Source organism: Dermacentor albipictus, chromosome 1 (genome assembly GCF_038994185.2).
Source record: "Dermacentor albipictus isolate Rhodes 1998 colony chromosome 1, USDA_Dalb.pri_finalv2, whole genome shotgun sequence".
Classification (NCBI taxonomy): domain Eukaryota; kingdom Metazoa; phylum Arthropoda; class Arachnida; order Ixodida; family Ixodidae; genus Dermacentor; species Dermacentor albipictus.
This window is the reverse complement of record NC_091821.1, coordinates 203,245,731-203,265,807: the sequence shown is the minus strand read 5'-3', so window position 1 is coordinate 203,265,807 and position 20,077 is coordinate 203,245,731. Positions and strand designations below refer to the sequence as shown.

At 44.3% G+C, this 20,077-nt stretch overlaps 1 protein-coding gene across 3 annotated transcripts in view; it reads left to right on the top strand.

Annotated features, from left to right (window-relative positions):
* Positions 1-20,077, top strand: part of LOC139054138 (transforming acidic coiled-coil-containing protein 3-like) — an 84,472-nt gene that overhangs the window by 26,977 nt on the left and 37,418 nt on the right. For all 3 annotated transcript variants that reach the window (XM_070530740.1, XM_070530741.1, XM_070530742.1), the window contains 5 exons: positions 788-1,221; positions 2,015-2,171; positions 6,938-7,531; positions 10,482-10,710; positions 17,000-17,036. In XM_070530740.1, coding sequence (XP_070386841.1) covers positions 788-1,221; positions 2,015-2,171; positions 6,938-7,531; positions 10,482-10,710; positions 17,000-17,036 — 1,451 coding nt within the window. The remainder of the gene's footprint in view (positions 1-787; positions 1,222-2,014; positions 2,172-6,937; positions 7,532-10,481; positions 10,711-16,999; positions 17,037-20,077) is intronic.

The window sequence follows — 20,077 nt, the reverse complement described above, 5'->3', positions numbered from 1 at the left end:
GTTTTCACAATGACGTCATACATGATACCTGCTGTTCTTGTAGTCTTTTCATCGGCGGAAGCGATGAGGTGTGCAACAGTCATGGAAACAGTGTATGGAGTCTGAGCATTTCGCTCTTCAAATGTCCACGGTACAGTTCATTTCACTGCCGAGTCCGTCTTACTGATGAAACTTCAATGCCAACTGAAGTGAAACTTGACAGTAAATATTTGCAGCGAAGCAAGCGTTTTATTTCAGTTCAATAAAGAATTACGCTTTCACCATTCCACTATAATATACGAGTTAAAACGTATAAAATTATGCGCTTATAATTTTAGTTTTGTGGTTACCGCCATATTTAGTTGACAGGGAAAGTTTGAAGTACGAACTATTTGCAGCCTTGCGGAGGAACAGTGGCTGGCGGATGTGAGGGTGTGGGTGGGGCTTCACTGCAGACATGAGTTGTATCCGACTATAGTAATTATTCTATGAAACTCTGTTTTAGCCTATGTGAAGTGGCGCCTTCATAGACGACGGCAGCTTTTTTTGGTGATCCGGCAAGCGCAAAGAGCGTATGGGAGGCCAGGCTATGATAGCAGTGCTACCAGCACTACCAGTGCGAAGCGGTGTCACGTGATCCAGCGTTCGAGTCAAAGCCGACAGCACAGAGACAGACGACAGCACTCGCGCCATAACGCCCACATATCTTGTGATGGCATGCGTGCCTTCTATTGCTTGTGCACATTGTGGCAGCGTTGCATAGGCAACTGTTCTCTGACAGACTATTACGCTTACCACCGTCGTCTAGGACGGAACGCCGTCAGCGAGCCGGCGAAAGTCGGGCGAAGCGTCCAGGGAACAACGCACGCCCGTTGGTGGTGGACCCCTTGCTTCCATCGAGCACCAAGGGAATCTACCTGAAGCCCGAGCTGTCCTGAGCGAGATGGACAACTGTGTCGACTCCGAAACCATTTCAGAAGTTACTGCAGCGGCTTCAGGCGATCACGAGGACGGCATGATGAACAGAACGTTCACTCCTCGATCCCCGAGTGCCGTCCATACGGGGTCGTCCCGTGTGCCCGAGGAAGACAGTGCGGAGCTCACCTTCGCTGTAGATGGAACGCCGCTCACAAGCCTGCAAGTTGGAGAGCACGATGACGTCGAACATGCATCGCACGAACAGGGAACAATGCTGGACATCCCTTCTAACTCTTCCGACCCGCTTATTGCTGCTTCTAAAAGGTAAGTTGACTTATCGCAGCTCTTTGGATAGTGTATTTCGTGCAGGCATAGCCCCATAGCGTTGCAGCAACGCCCTACTCGTAGCGTTTCGTAGTACACGGCAAACGTCGTGAAAAACTTTGGTTGCCGCTGTAATTAATGATTTTACGAAGTCGAGGGCTCGTCGCGGCGCTTTGGATTAGTGCTATCGTTGCCGTCTGTTCGCGTTGCAGCAACTCCCTAAGCGTTTCGTAGTACGTATGCCGCAAACGTCGTGAATGACTTTGCTTGTCGGCCTAATTTAGGTTCTGAAGTAAGTCGACTGCTCGTCGCGGCGCCTTGGATACTGCATTTAGTTCAAGCGTTGCAGTTCGTTAGCGTCGCAACATCTTCCTGCAGTCGTCGCGTTTCGTAGTACGCGGCAAAGGCCGTGAACGACTTTGCTTGCAGCTCTGGCAACCTTTGTTGTCATACGGGACGTCACGTGACCTCATCACTGCTTGCGCCTGTAACTTGTGTAGCGGAACTTTACATGCAGTTCCTGAGTGCCTTTTAGGGGTGAGTAGTTTTCCTTTTCCCGATAATATAATTGGTTACTAACGTGGACTGCGTAGCCCTTTTTGCTTTGTTTTGTAAACCATTGCGCCCAAACGCGGTCGCTGTTTTGGTGCCGAGCTTCGCGGAAAGGCTCCCATTACCGTGGCTCATTGCGTTGGCGCTGTGACGAGTGTCTTGGTTATGCGGGAGGAGCCTCGCCTCTTTGGGTGGCTAGACTGCGGTCCTTCGTTTATCACTTGCGGCCCTCGTTTTGCAGGCCCGAGAAGCAACCGTCAAACACCTCTCTTCTCAGCGACGACACAAACAAGAGCGAACTGGATTTGACTTACACCACGGCGAAGGGCTCTCCCTTGGGGGCCACTCATTACTTTGACATCAGCAGCAACGACACTAGCATTGCTGAGTCGGTCGAGGTGAGCAAACACAGCTTCTCTATCTCCTTCGTTTGCCGGTTCCGTACGAGCGCGGTCGGTCATTGATAGAGCGTGCACACAGTGACTTGTGATAATACGACGGCCGGTGTTAAGCACATCGTGGTTCCGAAATTCGTGGCACCGCTTGTGCCAGCTTTTGCTGTTAGATATTTGCTTTATCGTAACAGCTAACAGCTTGGCTGCTTTCGTAGTGTTCTTGTAGACAAAGAAGGAAAAATAGCATAAAGAGTTATTATTGCATGAAGTGGTGTGCAGGTGCTATATTGCGCGTTTTCTGGTTTAGTGTCTGACTCTGACGTCGTGTAATAGCCAAATGCATGGTGGATGGCTGTCATTGCTTCGGCTAGAATTGTCTTTGGTATTGCATTTTGAGCCTGTCACCACAATTCTATAGGGTTGCACATAACTGCCAGTCTCGGCAGCCGTCGGTTAAGATTTTTTTCTTGAGCTGCTTAAATGGTTTTGCTTGCAACCAATTCGACTGTTACTTAGTTTTGATTTCAGTTTGTCCGTGCATGTGGATTGTTTCCGTTGTGTTCTTGAAATTGGTGTGGCAGTAATCGCTGACACTAGTGAACGAGGTGAGGAACGCGTAAGTGTGAACGTGTGAGAACTGTATATCACTCTGGAAAGCTGCGCTGAGTTTATTTTTTGTAGAAGTGTTTAGTAGTCCTTGCTTGTTTTGCAGAGCTACCTTTACATAGTGAAAGCATTTGCTGTGTATTATACCATGGCATTCATCTTATTGTAATGTGAAAAAGCTACAGTGTTACACTTTAGTGTGGTCTGTACTGTATACTTTGCCTCCTTTAATTTATTGGTGGGATTTAATCTCCTGAAAGTGGCACATTAGGTTATGAGCCACCTGGTATGTTTTGAATGTGCAGCCAATTATATGTGCACAAGCTTTTGTGGCATATCACCTCCCTTCAAAATTTGATCACTGTGCCCAGGCATAGAATCTGCAACCTAGTGCACAGCAGCAGACCACCAGAGCCACTGAGCCTCTGGTGGCTTTTGCCTCCTTTCATATACATACAATTACTATTTTTATTGCTTGAACTGGTGCAATAGCAGAGCAATTATAAGATATACTAAGGTTGGTGGCATTCTAATGAGTGAGCATGTCCAAAGCATTGCTTCAGGTTTATATCACTCTTCATTTATTACAGCTGAGGTTTATGCCATATTGCTTGCTGTAGGCTGTCCTAACTTGAAGAAAAAAAAATCCATCTGCACTTATTCTTGCATAAGTGCTGTACAGGCCACTTAAAGCAGATTGTGAGCTCAATATATAGTGCAAAGGCAAATTTTTTTGGCTTTATTTAGTCTCTAGCCATTTGAAAACAAGCAATACAGAAGCCAATGGGAGTACAGCTAAAGCAGCACAACAAACCCTTGCTAGATTAAATTCTAATTAAAGATGGCATGTGATTAGCTTGCCGAACCTTGTCAAAGCAGCAGACTGGGTGAGATTTTTCTGTAAGCAACAAATTTCATTAAACAAACACCAGGTTAATGGAAGTCATGCACGCACCAAGAACATTTTGACAGCTGATTGTGGGTCTGATTGCCTCCCACAGTGTATATATACATTTCTATGGGGGTGGAGTGCAAAAATGCTTGCGCACTTTGAACCCCCAGGTGGTCAAAATACATTCGAAGCCCTCCACTACATTGTCCCTTGTAACCGCCTGTGCAGCTTTGGGACTTGCAGCTGTCATGCACAATTTTCTCTGCAAGTATGCATGACCTGTATCGGATATGCCTGAAACCCCTTGACAGCTGCGTTTTGTCGACATGGCCAAAATATGAATTGTGTCATGAGCCTTCTTTCAAGCATTTCACAAAAAACAAATGCTGTTTCATCTTTATTCCTCAGAGGGAGCACTCTTGTCTCCCAGATCACTTCTAATGTTTAAGAATGGTGCTTTTACCACAATCATCACCTAATATCTTCATACTTTTGTTTTATTGTCAGCTTTTTGTGCATGATGCATCATGACCTCAGTTGTCTTTGCACCATAAAATCTGACATTACTAAATATTGTTTGATCCTAAGTAGTGGCTGATGAAAATAAAATATTTGGGCCTAATGTAGGCTATCAGCTGGCCCAGCTGACAGCCTGCATTAGGCTTTTAACACTGAGGCCGGCTTGGTTGCACTTCAGTTTGTCTTGGAAGCATAGCTGATCCATGCCGTGGCACTGACCTGTGGTCAGGTGTAATAGCTTGCTCGGAATGGGCAAGCAATTAGACTTGTGGCAAATGCATATTCACAAAACATTAAAAGAACTTTTTATAGAATGTAATAACTTTCCCCCGAAATGAATGAATTGAGGTTGGTGGGCCACTTTTTTTTTTTCCTATGTACGAATGATGCTGCTGTGACATTTAATTTTGTTTTACACAGTGACATAAGCACGTGGAGAAAAGTGCTGTTTATTCTGTTGCATCTAACCATCGCTGTATGCATGCACCCACAGCTAGTACAGCTTGCCATCTGTTGCTACTCATTGTGGCTTCTTAAGTAGATTTTAGAATATCTAGCACTGGTATTCCATATTCTGTGTCTTCAAAATAGCCTGTAGAACCACATGTTGTTGTATTCATAATTATACTTGATTGGATTTTCGGTTTCCAGTGTTGCTGTTTAATAGAATATCTGATGCAAAAGCTCCCAGGCCTGGACTTGTATGGCTGGGCTAGATGTGGTCATGTGATGGTGCTAGGCTTACTGCTGCTGACCTATGTCTTGTGCGTAGACATATGCAGAAGCCTAGACATCCCTATACTGTTGGAACAGCCCAGTCGTTTCTGACCACTAGCTCCTTGGCCCAGGAGCTTCTGTGACAGTATGTACATTCTAGTGCTTCCTGCTGTGGAATGCTTCGAACGTGTCATGCAGAGGGCACAGTGGGAGGTTTCACCACCAAAGGCCTGGTACTTCTTACACTGTACATGTACATTCTTTGCTGTGTTGTATAAGCACGAAGACCTTTGATCTGTATCATCAGTGCTGATTTGAACACTTCTTAATCTGTGTAACCCTGAGGTGCTTGCACACGTGTGTACTAGGACTTGGCTCTCATTGGCATAAAACTTGTTTTGTTAAATATTCAGAGGTGTTTCTTTTTCGTCTTTCTTCATGTAGTCATAAACTTGTCTCGGGAATGTGGATGGGAATTACTTTGCTACCTATATTCTTGAGTGTTCAGTAGCACCTCTCTGTTATGTGGGCAGCATATCAGTGGCTGAAATAGAAACCTTAGCTAGTAAACATTACGTGAGTGTGCATCTTTATTTTCCCCCCTTTCAGCAAATGGGCGAAACTTGTAAGTCAGGTTTCAGCGCGAAGCTTTGACATTGCAGTGGGCTTGGCAGCTGTGTTTGCAGCACAGCTATGGATATCATACCTTGAAATTATAAACGTTCTAATCATACTGAAAGTGTTATAGGATGAGTTGTGCTAACACAGGACAAGGGCAACTGGAAATTGTTGGGAGGGGTTTTCTTTCCTGCAGTATACTAAATATAAGTTGCAGCCGCAGCCCATGAAGTGTTTTCTTTTTCACATTTCTCTTAGTTCAGGTTGGTGGCGCAAAAATGATGAATGAGTTATTTTTGCTGTTCATAAGCTGGCTACTGAATTATGAACTAGCTATGTAACATAATTGCCAGTTTACACAAACTCTTACAAAAGTGATCTTTGGAAAGGCTTGCTGTGAAAGTTGAGGTAAGTCTGAGGCCTAGTCAGATGGTTTAGACAATGACTTTTGAAAAATAATGTAGACAGGTGTGCAACTTGCGTGCATATGCATTGCGTTGCACGCTGTTCATCTTTTGCTAATGTGAAAGTTCTTGTCTATATACAGATAACACATTCGTGACAGGATCCAGCATGCTGTCAACTTATAATCTGCCTGAGAAAACTATATTGCTCAGCTCAAGTAGTTGTTCCTAGCTTAATGCATCAATTTATAGGACAGAAGTCTTGTCACTCTCAGTAGTAGCTTTCTTTCATTCATTTTCTCAATTGTCATTCACTGTTCATGCTGGCTTGTGGATGCTTGGTGAGTGTTCTTGGCTATTTTTTGTTTTGACCTTTCACTTAATTTTCTGCACATCCGTTTCCGTGTTTGGATGGTTACAAGTACTATTGTCATTACACTGAAAGAAAACGCTGGAGTTGACCATTTATACAAAGTATGGAAAGCTTGCATAGTAAACAAGGAAATTGTAAACAGCGGAATTAAAAAAACTTGCATGGTTAAAACAGGACTTGATGAAATCATACGAAAAGAAATATTAAGTTTAAGTTAAATTTTATTTTCTCTTATAATATACATTAGCTAAATGTACATTCTCAGGAAAAAACTTCATATCAAAATAGTAAAAAGAGAAAGTTAAATGGACCTTTATTTAAACACTTTCTGGCCCCATTTACATGTACTGTGTGTCTTCCAAGGAGCATAAAGCATCAGTACAAGCTGCATTTGTGTAGATAGCATAGCATTTTAAATAGAATTTGTGAAAGTTCAACTTAAAAGTTCAGGTGCTTTTTTTTCGGTTTGTTCCACCCTCAGACTAATGTTGCTGCTTTCTAAGGTGCAGGGGTGCTTAATTTCAGAAATATGTAATAAAGTTCTAAGACTTGAGGGGATTTCACTCTCCCACATTAAGGATTCAACCTTACGAAGAAAGAATTTTGCCAATGATACATTGCAATTTTTTCTTCCCTGCAGGGACATGAAGTGAAGGCACCTGCAGCCTCTGCCTTAGATGAAAGCCAGCATCAGCAGGACACTCTTGAAGCTCTGCCAAACAATACTCTGGAGTCGCCAAGTGTGCTTTTGGAATCCAGCAGCAGGGATGTGACTTGCATTCCTGCCAATGACACTGTGCTGCATCTGGGAAATGACAGTGCTTTATCAAATGCACCTGAATTATTAAGCCCTGGTGTAACCAATGAGCCCTTAGAACCATTTGAGTTGTATGACCAAAACGTGAACCTCCTTGAGCTTTCAGACTCTCGGAAGCTGCCAGACATCCCAGTTTTACAGGACGCAAACTTCCTCCTGTGCTTAGACAATTCCTCTACTCCAAGTGCTCCGGCTCAAAGCAAGGAACGTCGACAAACTTTCGTTGCTGGCAGCAGTGCCGGAGAGTCCACGAGTACACCTGGTCAGGATGAAGAATTGAGCATCTGTGTTACTGATTCCAATGAGAACCTGGTGACCACAAAAGGGGATGCAAGTGGGGCTGGAATTGGCGTGATCCCAAAGTCCTCGGGTACTGCTGCTGTTGGATCTGGTGACCAAGTTGTTGCCCAAGTCCAGGTGAGCTCTTTGCATCCTTCCAGGAGTTTGGGATATCTTGAAAGCAGCAGTGGTTATTATTGTACCACTGTATTTTTGGCTGAATAACTTCCCCGTTATTAGTGCATGCAGCTGCAAGCTGATACATGCATCCTTCCAGATGTAGGCTATCTCCTCTCTTCCCTTAAGAACCCTTAAGATTTTAAGTGCTGAAAATAGGCCGCATAAATATAAATTAAAATAATTCCACGATTGTTATCACAAAATGTGTGCAGCAATAAGAGCGCTAATTTGTCGTGTGTGAGAAGCATCAACAGTATGATGTAGCCACTAGTAAACGATGTGTCCTCGTAGCTGGGCACACTAAGGACAGCAATGATGCATTTCAGTTGACCCAGTGTTGTATGTTGCTGCATACTGTATGAACATAATTATGCACTGTCTACTTTAACATCCTTGATGCATTTACATAATTGTTAAGCACTACTTGGAATAAAAGCACAAGCAAGCTGCAGATGTGAGCCAATTAAGCAAATGGGAATAGTTATTTTGGAAAATATCTTTTGTGAGAGATATGTTCTTTTAAATTACTAGAGCAGGCTTGCAAGATTGAAGCCAACCTTACAATAAATATGGTGCACGTGTCCTACCTAATAGGCATGTTGATGTGTTTAATAGGAAGCTTTAGACAAGCCTATACAAGTGGGAAATGATCAATTTATTGACCTTCTGCACAGCCTGCTACTGTAGTAACTGTTAGTCTAAACCAAGTGAAAACTAGTGGTCAGACAAATTCTGAAGAACAATTACTTTTTATACTGTTATGTGAACAATATGGCAGCTGTGCAGTAGGTGCTGCAGGTTATAGCAGTGGCACTTTGTGTTCAAACATGGTCAGTGCTGACTCATCTTTGTTGCTTGTGGCATCAGAACTTGATCCTGCACCAATAGTATTAGAGTATGTGGACAGTACTGATAACATACTTGAACAACACGCCAACGCAGGAGTGAAAAAAAATTTTGCCAGGTGGGGCTGTTCATTTACTGCTTTTTTTCTGCTGCCATTTGTTACAGCCATCTGGTGACTCATCTCTTGCTGCAGTTGTCAAGCAGCCTCTACATTAGTTATGTAATAATTACGATAAATTGACTCTCTATATTACATACTGTTACATACTGTTACTGTTACTATACTGTTGGTACATACTGTTACTATATTACATACTGTTACATACATACTGTCAAAAAGCAATTTATATGCAAGTCAGTTTTGAAGCTCGGGCTGAGTGCGAAGAGAAATGCGAAGGCTGTGTGTTCGGTTCCCACCTGCGGCAAGTTGTGTTTTCATCCACTTCAATTTCCATTAATTTATCGTTTCTTTATTTCATTTATTAAGCACAAGTAATTTCCCCTATGTTGTCCTTGGTGTCAGTGTTTGTTGGCTTCTTATGATATGACTAATAAAAATCGGGCCCCTCGGTTAACCCCCTTTCTTCTCATTATTACTTAACGAGTGTCTCGAATCCGGCAACATTGATGTCTTCAGGTAGCATATGTGGGTTTATTGACCAGTTGCCTTCACCCGAGAAAGATCACGTTCTCGTGACGCCTTCAGCAAAAAAGACGTTCCACGTCCGCCGCCAAGGTCTGTGAGTGGTGGCACTGGCTAACACTCCCAGGGTTTTACTAGGACACATAAATACCCAAGAAAGTGGATGGGAAAACGGCGCCGCGGTAGCTCAATTGGTAGAGCATCGCACGCGAAATGCGAGGGCTGTGGGTTCGGTTCCCACCTGCGGCAAGTTGTTTTTTCATCCACTTTAATTTCCATTAATTTATCGTTTCTTTATTTCATTTATTAAGCACAAGTAATTTCCCCTATGTTGTCCTTGGTGTCAGTGTTTGTTGGCTTCTTACTACCAATTTTGGCACATATGATGTGCCAAACGTGGTTGTTTTCGGCAAGCTGCAGTATGCTCTGCCAATGGACTTGTCACAGTCCCCTGCAGCGCCTTTGGTATCTACGCTGCGTACCAGACTGCAGCTACATGCAACTGTAAATGCGTATGCGCAGCATTCGCTTTCTGCACGACAGGACTTGAGTGCACGCTCGTGCTCATATTCTCCAGTCTGGCTGTGCTACGTGGTGCGGACCAATTTTGTCCTGCACCAACTTGACTTGACCAACAGATAGTAACCACATCCAACTCGCTCATTTTGAAGTACTGTCAATAGCCTAACACGAGGCGAAGTTTGTTGAGGTGTCTAGCCAGGAGTGAGTGTATGTTGGCAAATGTGCTTGTGGTCTGACATTAAGTTTCGCTTAATTCGAGGCAAGTTGCTAATTTTGACTAGTTTCGAAAACTCCACACCTGAATGCTATGACACCAATAAGCAGGGTGGCCGTGGCTGAGTGTGAGCAGATGATGGTTGGTTTGTTCTGGAAGCACCTAATTATTGAAATTTGAAAGCCGATTTTCGCTTGCTTCAGGCTGCGTCGTATTTCACCTGTGTCAATATACACAGTAACAGAAGTGCACTGATCCAAACACCCTTCTTGATTGATGTCAGCTATTTGCCAATAGTAGCCATGTATGGGAATCTGCTATATTAAGAAATAAAGCCTCCAGTAAAGAAGGAGGAGGCAGGCTTCTGTTAAAAAAAGAGCGTTTGAGAGAAAGCTTCTGTTTCCTGGTGTAAATGAAAAATGTGACCTCTTGACAGCCAATTGGAGAGCCAACATGACTGATGCTAGTGCCATGTAGTGGCCCTGAGTGATAAGAATAGAGCCCCTGGATATTTTTACTTGTTGCATTGCTTTTGTGCATGTGTATCAGGTGTGCTTTCAGGGTCTCAGTACCATGTCAGGCATGTATGCCTCTGACTTCAAAATCCTAGACATTGTCTCTGAATATCATACCAATTCTTATTGCTTCGTTGTTTTAAGTGCCCTCTTTCTATTCTACTTCAGCACTCTTCAGACAAAGATAAGACGGAGGGAACATTACCCGTGGATTCTGAGGCAGGCCCCGAGGTTGCTCAGTTTTCGGAGGAGGAGTTCAAGACAGCTGCTGACTACTTTAAGGAAGATTTGGAATTCCTTCATAAAGTGGGCAGCAGCCAGCGGCTGGGCAGAACCAGCCTAGGGCGCTGCTCGCTTTACCTCAATTTTGACCCCCTGGCACGAAGGCGTAGTGAGGGTGAGTCTGTGCTTGCTCTGTTTTTTTTTTTACTGAAACCTTTTGCATATGATTGTCTTCTTTTCAAATGAGTGGTAGCAAAAAGTAGGGGGAATAATACTGGCTACCTAAGCAGTGCATAAACAGGCACCAAAGTGAATTTGTCTTTAATGTATCTTATTGACCATGTTGTATAGGTCATTAATGCAATTATTTGCAGGTTCAGAGGTTAAATTTATTTATAAATACAATTTATAATAGCCATTTCTTCGCTCTAGCACATAACCACTCTAGAAAAGCAGGCCCACTACGCATAGGGGGTGAACACCATTGCAAAATCGACTTTAAGGTGCCTTTTAACTATAACATAAGGTAAGCATTTAAACTTCCTGAGTGAATACATGTAACTTGTGCGTCTGGTTACATCATTTCTGTACTCTATGCCCATACAGTCTGCAGCATGCACAAGAAGTTTGACGTGCCCCACAGTGGCTGTGTTCCTGATACAGCTTACCCGATTTTTTCATTGCTACTATGTTCGTGTGGAGCAGTGCCCACCATGCTCACTATGCTCTGTCCATCATGTGGGCTGTGCTTTTGTATCAACACAAACTCTAGATTGTGTGGCCATGACCCTCCACTCTATTGTTCCATTGCCACACTTCTGGCTCAGTGATATCGCTCTCTGCCACCAGATGGTGGCATTGCCTCATCATTGATGGGATTTCCGAGCTGCTGCTGCTTAGTTGTGACTTTTAAAGTTTGCCGAGCAGCCAACTCGTTTACTTGTGCATAAGAATATCTGATAGGGGTTTTGAAGAAAAGGTGAAGGGGGGCAGGTAACTGTTCAAGGGAAATTGTGGGCTACCAGCTACACATACAGGAGTATTGGCTCAGGTGTTCATAAGACTATTGTGACTAAGCAAGTTTGTCATTCTCAAACATTTTCAGTGCCCCTGCAGGTCCATTTAAGACAAAAGTAGTTCAAGAATAGTGACGAGGACAGAACAGCAAGATACCCTTGTAGTAATGTGTCATAGGAATTTTACGTTCTTGTGCTCTGTTTACCAAGTGAATTTTGTTTTCTGAAAGAGTTAAACAAAGTGCGATAAACTTCTGTTAATTGAACCCTGACGGCACCGACAAAATAGATGGAATTATCCAGCGGCTTGAAGTAAAGATGCAGGAAGAATGCGAAATTACACCACTGATACATTTGGCTGTATTTACCTTATTCTAACACGCCCGCGAATCAAATGCGTTCCCCACTTTGTATGTGTCCAAAGTACCTAGTTAACAAATGCAGAAATTACATTGAAGCTCCTAAATAAAGTGAAAATCGAACGTGCATCCGATTTTTTTAGCGAGCGAGCAAAGCAACTTTATCAGGAAGGCCTGCAGAATTAGCCTTCCCCTGTGAGGGAGCCGTCACCGTGACACGCCAAGACGTCTTCCCGGCGTGTGGCGCCTCTACTCCGGCCGTGGCCGCACTACTCCCTTTGGTCTACCGCGCGTGCCCCTCTTTTGGGGTGGCAGCTTCCCTCCGGTTTCACTCGGTCGTTGCCTTTCGAGTGCCGCCGAGATCTGCTGGGACTGCCTGGGCTTGGACCTCATAATCGTAGCACCTCGTTGCGGCCTCGAGCTGCGACGGGATCATTGTCATCGTTGCAGCTTCATGCTGGTTCTTGGCACAGTCCCAAAGGATGTGAGCTGCAGTGGCTCTTTCCTTTCAACACACACAACACAGGTCACTAACATAAACACTCGGACATACGTGCCTTATCAGCACCGGGGTGAATAACGGCCCCGTCTGAAATTTTCTGTATAACACCGCTTCTTTACGGGTCAAGCCCAGCTGAGGCGGCAGCATAGTCCTTCTCTCTAGTCTGTGCCACTTCACGATTTTGTTGTAGGAGGTCATTCTGTCCTTGGTTTCCCACTGCCACGGCGGGTCGACTGCAGTAGCAGCAGCACGGTTGGTTAGTCCTCACGCCGCCATGTTCGCCATCTCTTAGTTTGCGTTGCCGCAGTCCGACACTTCACTGCCCATGTGTGCCGGAAACCACTTTATCACGACACACCGATTTTCACTCGCGAGATCGACCCCACGCAACACACTCGCGACTTCACCACACACCGTTGCTCTGGCATAATTTCTCACTGCCGTCCTAGAATCATTGAGCACAGTCGTGCACTTGGGGTCGGCGATGGCCAGAGCAATGGCCACCACCTCGGCTCGATGCGCCCCTAGAGTCCGCACACTCGCCGCAGTTTTCATTGCACCGGTTGATGCCCCGATGGCTGCTGCGGCGAATGCCTTTGTCGTTTGGATACTATGCCGCATGCACAAACATGGCACCCCTGTCTTTGGCATGGAGATCGATGAGCGCCTTGGCCCTCACCGCCCGCTGCTCTTTATGGAACTCTGGGGTTCATGTTTCTTGGCACCAGACGTACCCATAGCCGTCTACTAATGGTGTCCGGTACAGACACTTCTGTATTTTCCAGTCCCCCTTTCTTTGGCTCCAGGCCTAGGTCACGCAGCACTTGTCTGCCCATTGTGTCCGATAGCCGCGCGAGCTGGGCGGTCCTCTGTGCCTCGGCAATTTCTTCCAGGGTGTTAAGCACTCCCAGGGCCAGTAACTTGTTGGTGCTTGTGCAGTCAAGAAGTCAAAGTGCTGCCTTATACGCTTTGCGTATGAGCGCATTGATCTTATTTCGCTTGCACTGCCTCCAGTTGTGGAAAGCAGCAACGTATGCAATGTGGCTTGTAGCGAAGGATTCCACTAGCCGGGTGAGGCTTTCTTCCTTCATGCCTGCTGCTCTGTGTGACACCCTCTTGATGAGGCAAATGGCTGTGGTGACTTTGGCAAGAAAAATTTATGCACATTGGCAGCCGGTTTCCTAAAGTCAACTTCGCCGCAATACATGCTCGTTATGCGGCAAAGCACGCGAACGTTGCGAAGGCAGTTTTGGTTTTGTGTCTGCATGCACCGAGCAGGCATTTTTCAGCCCAATTTTCTTTTTAAAAATAGACGGGCATTAGGAGCGCATAAAAACCGTAATGAAACATTGTGAGCTATGGTTATTGCTTCAAAATCTTCCAAGGGTGTGCTGAAAATGGGTGTTTTCGACAAGATATGACGTGTGCTCAATGCATACTGTCCCCTAAACTCTGCCAAGACAGACGCTGTCATTAAAGGAGTCATTATCGGCGCCACCATAGGGGTTAGGTGCATGTGTGCTGACTAGTCAAATTAGCCAATTTTAGGATAGAATTTTAGAATTGCCGGCCAGGATCAAATTAACCGAAAAATCTAATAAACCGTAGTTGAAATAACGGAAGTCTACTGTACCCGTAGTCATTGCTTTGTTTGTATTAAAATATGTTCAGTGGGGCAAAAGTGTTTTGCATGTTTCTCATTTTTATACAACTTTGAATGAGGCTTAATGAAACAGTTTAACTCCTTCCCTACCATGGGGAAAATAGGTGTTTTTTGTAGGCCACGGCAGATATTTTTTTCTGGAGGAGCTACTGCACTCAAGATTTTATGTAATACACGAATAAAAAGCAGAATGATTGCACTTTTCATGCAAAAAATTTTTGTAGACGAGATGTATGTCGTGAAGAAAAAAGATAAATTGCCAGAATCAAGGTTGTGAGATAGAATTGAACAACGTTTGTAAAAACATGCTTGTATCTACTAAGAAAAAAATATGTAACAAAAATTATGAAATGTACTAAATGTATTGGCATGTAATAGGTACTATCTTAGAAAAAATCGAAATTTTCATTGAACAGGTATTTCACTACAAAAATTTGCGAGTACTACAGTTGGGCATGCCGGGCTGCAGCCGCTGATGTTCTGGGCTGGTTTGCGTTGTTGCTCTGAGCCAAAGTCGGACGAAAAGGCAGCATCCCCAGATCGCTGCTGCTTTGTACATTGATAGAATCGGCCGCAGACACAGCGGAATTGCCGGATCTGGGATTTTAGAAGCATGTGCGCCACTCCCGGAGGTGGCATTTTTTTTCTTTTTACTTTGACGATCGCTAAACTTCAGGGTGCTTTCAAAAATTACCACCTGGTGGGAAAAAGGCAAACTGCTTATAAAACAAAAATGTAATTCTCCTCCTTCACGTCCGATGTCAAAAAGTGTCCGTGAACGGTGCAGAAGGTCTCAAAACCGGCATTTCAAACCATCGATAACGGGCTAACAATGCCCAATGGGTGTGGTAGGGAAAGAGTTAAGCTAGTTGCTCCATAAGTGAAAAGGAAAACAGAAGTGTGAAAGAAACAAGGATGAGACAAGTACACAGGACTCATGTAATCCTTATTCCTTTTGCACTTCTGTTTACCTTCTCAATTTAAATGAAGCTTTGTCACATGCTTTTCTGGTATGACCGTTTGCATTGCTGAATTTGTTGTTATCCATATTGTGATCTGTCATAAACTGAGACTTTTTGTTCCAACGCATGAAAACACATGAAAAACCTGGTGCTTTTTTGAGGTTTTTCAACAGTTCATGCAAATGGGTTATATCAATGTTAATAGCCGATACAATTCTCTAACTATAGTTGGTGACAACATAAGATTGCAGTGTCAAGTACACTCCCTTGAAACCGAAAATTTGCGTGGATGTGCCAGCCAATTATTTTCATTAATTTTTATGCTTTGTTAGCGGTGCCAAACTTTTTTAGTAGCTTGCATCTCTCGGCAACTGTTTTGGAGAGCCGAGGCACAGAGGACAGCTGCAGTGTGGCGTTGTGTGCATAACTTCCACCGATGTTACTGGGTATGTAAACAGTAAATTCCATGATGTGCTCATTCTAAACACTGTACTAGTTGCTTAAATATTTTAGCTTGAGGGTAATGTGGCTGGTATCTTTCAATTGACAGAAAGCTGTATGAAGAACTTCAGAAAATGGTGCATGCCTTTAACAAGCAGCTGCTGGTAAGGCTTAAATGGGAACCTTGAGGGAAGGTGCTCTGTCATCTGCTTCCTTTGCAGCCATCTGCATAGGTTGTACTTCGTGGACTGGAGTCGGCCATTTTTCTGCTGTCTTAGCTAACTGTAGCACAAGGTTACATAGCACAACAAAGATGAGCATGACCCAAGTGGCCACAAAATGGCGTGCGGGTACTGCAGCCATCACGTCTCCGTGCAGTCGGTGCGCCGAGTGCATCTATGCTCCAGCACCCACGTTTTGCCTGCTGGGTACATGAAATGAAGCTTCTGAGTGATGATCTGCTTTTGCTAGATGCAGGAAATGCACAGCCATAAAACACTGTTGAGAAGACAGTGGCATGTAATTGCAACATGAGGTTTTACATCCACTAATACTTGGTTGCATTTTGACTGCCTGCATGTGCGGAGGCATTCTGGCCAGAATCGCGGTAAAAGCGATTCAGTGTCTAAAGTTTCTCGTGGGGCTCTTTGCCATGTATTATGCACTAGAATATGCCTCATGCTGGTTAGAATACGAAACATTTTATTTTGAATGGATATCTATGAATGTCTTTCAATGCGTTTCGACAAATTGTCTGGAACCACTGGTGGATTGCACGTAAAATTGCCTGCTGCTGGCGCTTACTTTCGAGCGTGTGCTGAAAAATACTTTGGTGTACACTGGCAACAGTCGCAAGGTTCCTGCCAGTGTGTTTTTCATCTTTAGCAGCTCGTGAGAAGACAAAATGCTGCACAGCCCCTATTGATTGCAGCAGCCGTATGACAATGTTTACAAGCCTTTCGCATATTTCACAGGCAAATAACTTCGCAGATATATCTTGCAGAATTGAGGTTGTGTCCGCAAGTGTAGTCAGTCAGCAAAACAAAGTATCAGTTGCTTACCCCACACATTCCTGTTCGTGTGTACACAGCACGAGACATCTCTTACGTGTTGGATGTGCAAGTGGCACGAGCTCGGGCTGCGTTGCGACACCACGCTCGCCTGCACCGATTTGAGCGTGCAGCTTTCTGAGCGCCTCGATGGTGATCTCGGCAAGTGGGCCCGTCGTGGCACCCTACGGCGATGGCGGCACCTAGGTGCGCAGCACAAGGCCTCCAAAACCGAAACTGACCCTCAAAGTTCCCATAATGCCTTTGGCACCACAGGCGGTGCTGACTTTTCTAAAGTTGTCCATTAAATTGCATTGTTAATCTTGTGGCCCAGAATGTTTCACTTACTACTTTGCTCAGTTTCTTACTACGTGCCGTAACTAAAACTTGCTTTTAAATGCTGCACTAATGGTTTCCATTTACCCTGTCGCCCACTGTCCTGCACTAAAATGTTTTTTTTTTTTACATGCAGCAAATGAAGATCTGAAGCCTAAACACAGAGCTTCACTGTAAGTTGATATTCAGTGCTTGATATGGCATGAACATAATTCTAATTGCTGGTTGCATAACCTGTATGAATGGGGAAGTAGTTTTATCCATTCTTGATGCTTGCATTTCTTGCAATCTTTGCAGCTTACTTGTTGCTAAACATTGCCTTGAGCTTGTTCATTTTGAATTGTAAGGCAGAAGTTTGCCACGTGATTGTGGGACTATGTGCCCATATGTTTGCACCATCAGTTACCTTCGCTGTGGATTGTGTTTCAGAATAATATATATGCACATGCAGTTTTTAACTCGATTTAATGAAGTGATGACTATGCTCGAACTATTTAATTAAATGGGGAAGTTCGTAAAATCGAGAAAGGAAATTTTGCTCTCTATAAATCTAAAATTGTAACGTCACCCGCAGAAGCTACCATGGCATTGTATTTACTGCTAAACCAGCCATTTGTAGCACAAACCATGCAATAATGGAAGCAACCACCGCCGCCCCTACCGAGTTGGTGTTGAGTCCGCTGTTTTGTGCATGGGTGCGGCATGCAGCCTCGTCAAAATACAGCTAAGGCCTAGGGCACCTAGATGGTTCAACACAATAGCTTTAGAGCTCACGCTCGAAGAAAAGCCAGTCTATGCCAAAATTAGAAAGAAATCGGCCCTTTTTTTTCTCATTCATTTCAGGAAAGACTTCGTTAAATCATGTTCGGCCAAGTGCGTTTCGATAATTAGGGTTGATGACAACTCAAACCCTATGGGTACCTGCTGGGGAATGGAAATTTCTTCGTTAGATGGGGAACTTTGTAAAGTCAAGTTTCATTAGATTGAGTTTTAACTGTATACAGTGAAACCTCGTTAAATCGTAGTTGGCCAAAGCTCTGAAAAAGTATGTACTAAACGGTAGTACTGCTTAACCAAAATAGCATGAGATCACCCACTTACCTGTCAAACACGGAACTCGGAGAGCGTGCGATGAAAGGGGAAAAAAAACGTGCAGTATTTATTCACTTCGCGTGACAAAAGCTGCTACAGCGGTCTCAAACTCACTGAAGTTGCGAGCCAGTCCCTGCTTCTCGGTAAACACGCATGGCAGATTCCTCATTAGCGTTATGTAATCTCAGTGCATGCATGTGGTAGCACTGCAGAAGTCGCGGGGTGCCTTTTTCATTGTGGGGTACTGTTCTCGTCGCGACGATTGCATTCATGAGGCTGACGTAACGTGCAGCTTCTGCCACTGTCTGGCCTGAATCGCCTGTGCTGCCGCTTTCCGTGTCGTTCTCATCACTGTCGCTTGTCAACACTTCGGCAACAACACGGGCAACGATGGCGAAAAGTCTAACCTCGTAGCTGACATGTCTTTGGGGTCGTAGCAGCGCTGCCGAGCAACTTCTTCGCATTCCAAATGCCACTCACTGCTGTCAACAGCACATCCCTGTTGCGTGCCAGCGTCGACTTTTCCGTGTCACGTTCGATAGCACGGATGATGTCTAATTTTTCTTCTATGCTGAGCACCCAGCGTCTTTTTTATCCGAGCTTCGGAGCGACACGAGTCCTCACTTGCACGACGCCATAACGCTATCTGGCACGGCGTCGAAATGATGTTGTTGATGTGGCTTCACGCTCAAATGCACAGGACGCTTGGAGGCCGTTGTTCTGATCTCTGAGGCTTGTTGCTCTGCCGGGCCACCCGATGGAGACGGCGCACCGCCATGTTTGCGCGACAAAAAGTTGAAACGCTACGTTTTAACCGATGCATACGCAATAAGCTGATACGGTTTATGCGGATACAAAACACATTATGTTCAATGGCCGCTGAGTCAGGGATTTGACTAGAACAAACCAAGATGTATTCACCGAAAGATAAGCAGGGTAATATAGGCAATCTTGAAGATATAGTAAAAGCAGCGGAAGAATTTTATACTGACCTGTACAGTACCCAGAGGAGTCGGGAAGCCTCAATTAGAAATGGTAATGAGCAGGATAGAGGGTCTCCTTTTATAACTAGTGATGAGCTCAGAAAGGCTTTGCAAAATGTGAAATGAGGAAAAGCGGCAGGAGAAGATGGAATAACAGTCGATTTAATCAGATGGAGAAGACATAATGTTTGAAAAACTGGCGGCTCTTTATACGAAGTGTCTATGTCTATACGAAGTGTCTATGTCTGCAAGGGTCCCAGAAAACTGGAAGAATGCAAACATTATACTAATCCACAAAAAGGGCGACTTTAAAGAACTGAAAAATTTTAGGCCCATTCGCTTACTCCCAGTATTACATAAAATATTTACCAAAATAATCTCGAATAGACTAAGGGCAACACTGGACTTTAGTCAACTAAGGGAACAGGCTGGCTTCAGGAAGGGATACTGTACGATAGATCACATCCATGTTATCAATCAGGTTGTCCAGAAATCTGCAGAGTACAATAAGCTTCTCTATATGGCTTTCATGGATTACGAAAAGGCATTTGACTCTGTAAAGGTACCAGCAGTCATAGAGGCAATACGTAATCAAGGAGTACAGAACGCTTACATAAGTGTCTTGGAAAATATCTACAGAGGTTCTACAGCTGCCTTAATTCTACACAAGAAAACGGAAAGGGACCTATAAAGAAAGGGGTATAAAGGCAGGGAGACACAATTTCTCCAATGCTATTCACTGCATGCTTACAAGTATTCAAACTAGGTGCACATTAAAGAACCCCAGGTGGTCGAAATTTTTGGAGTCCCCCACTACGGCGTGCCTCATAATCAGAAAGTGGTTTTAGCATGTAAAACCCCGCAATTTTTTTTTAAGTATTCAAACTATTGAACTGGGAAGGCTTTGAGGAAAGATCGACAGCGAATATCTTGGCAACCTTTGGTTTGCCGATGACATTGTCCTATTCAGCAACAATGCAGACGAGTTACAACAAATGATTGAGGACCTTAACAGAAAGTGTAAGAGTGGGGTTGAAGATCAATGTGCAGAAGACAAAGGTAATGATAAATAGCCGGGCAAAGGAACAAGAGTTCAGGATCGCCAGTCGGCCTCTAGAGTCTGTGAAGGAGTACGTTTA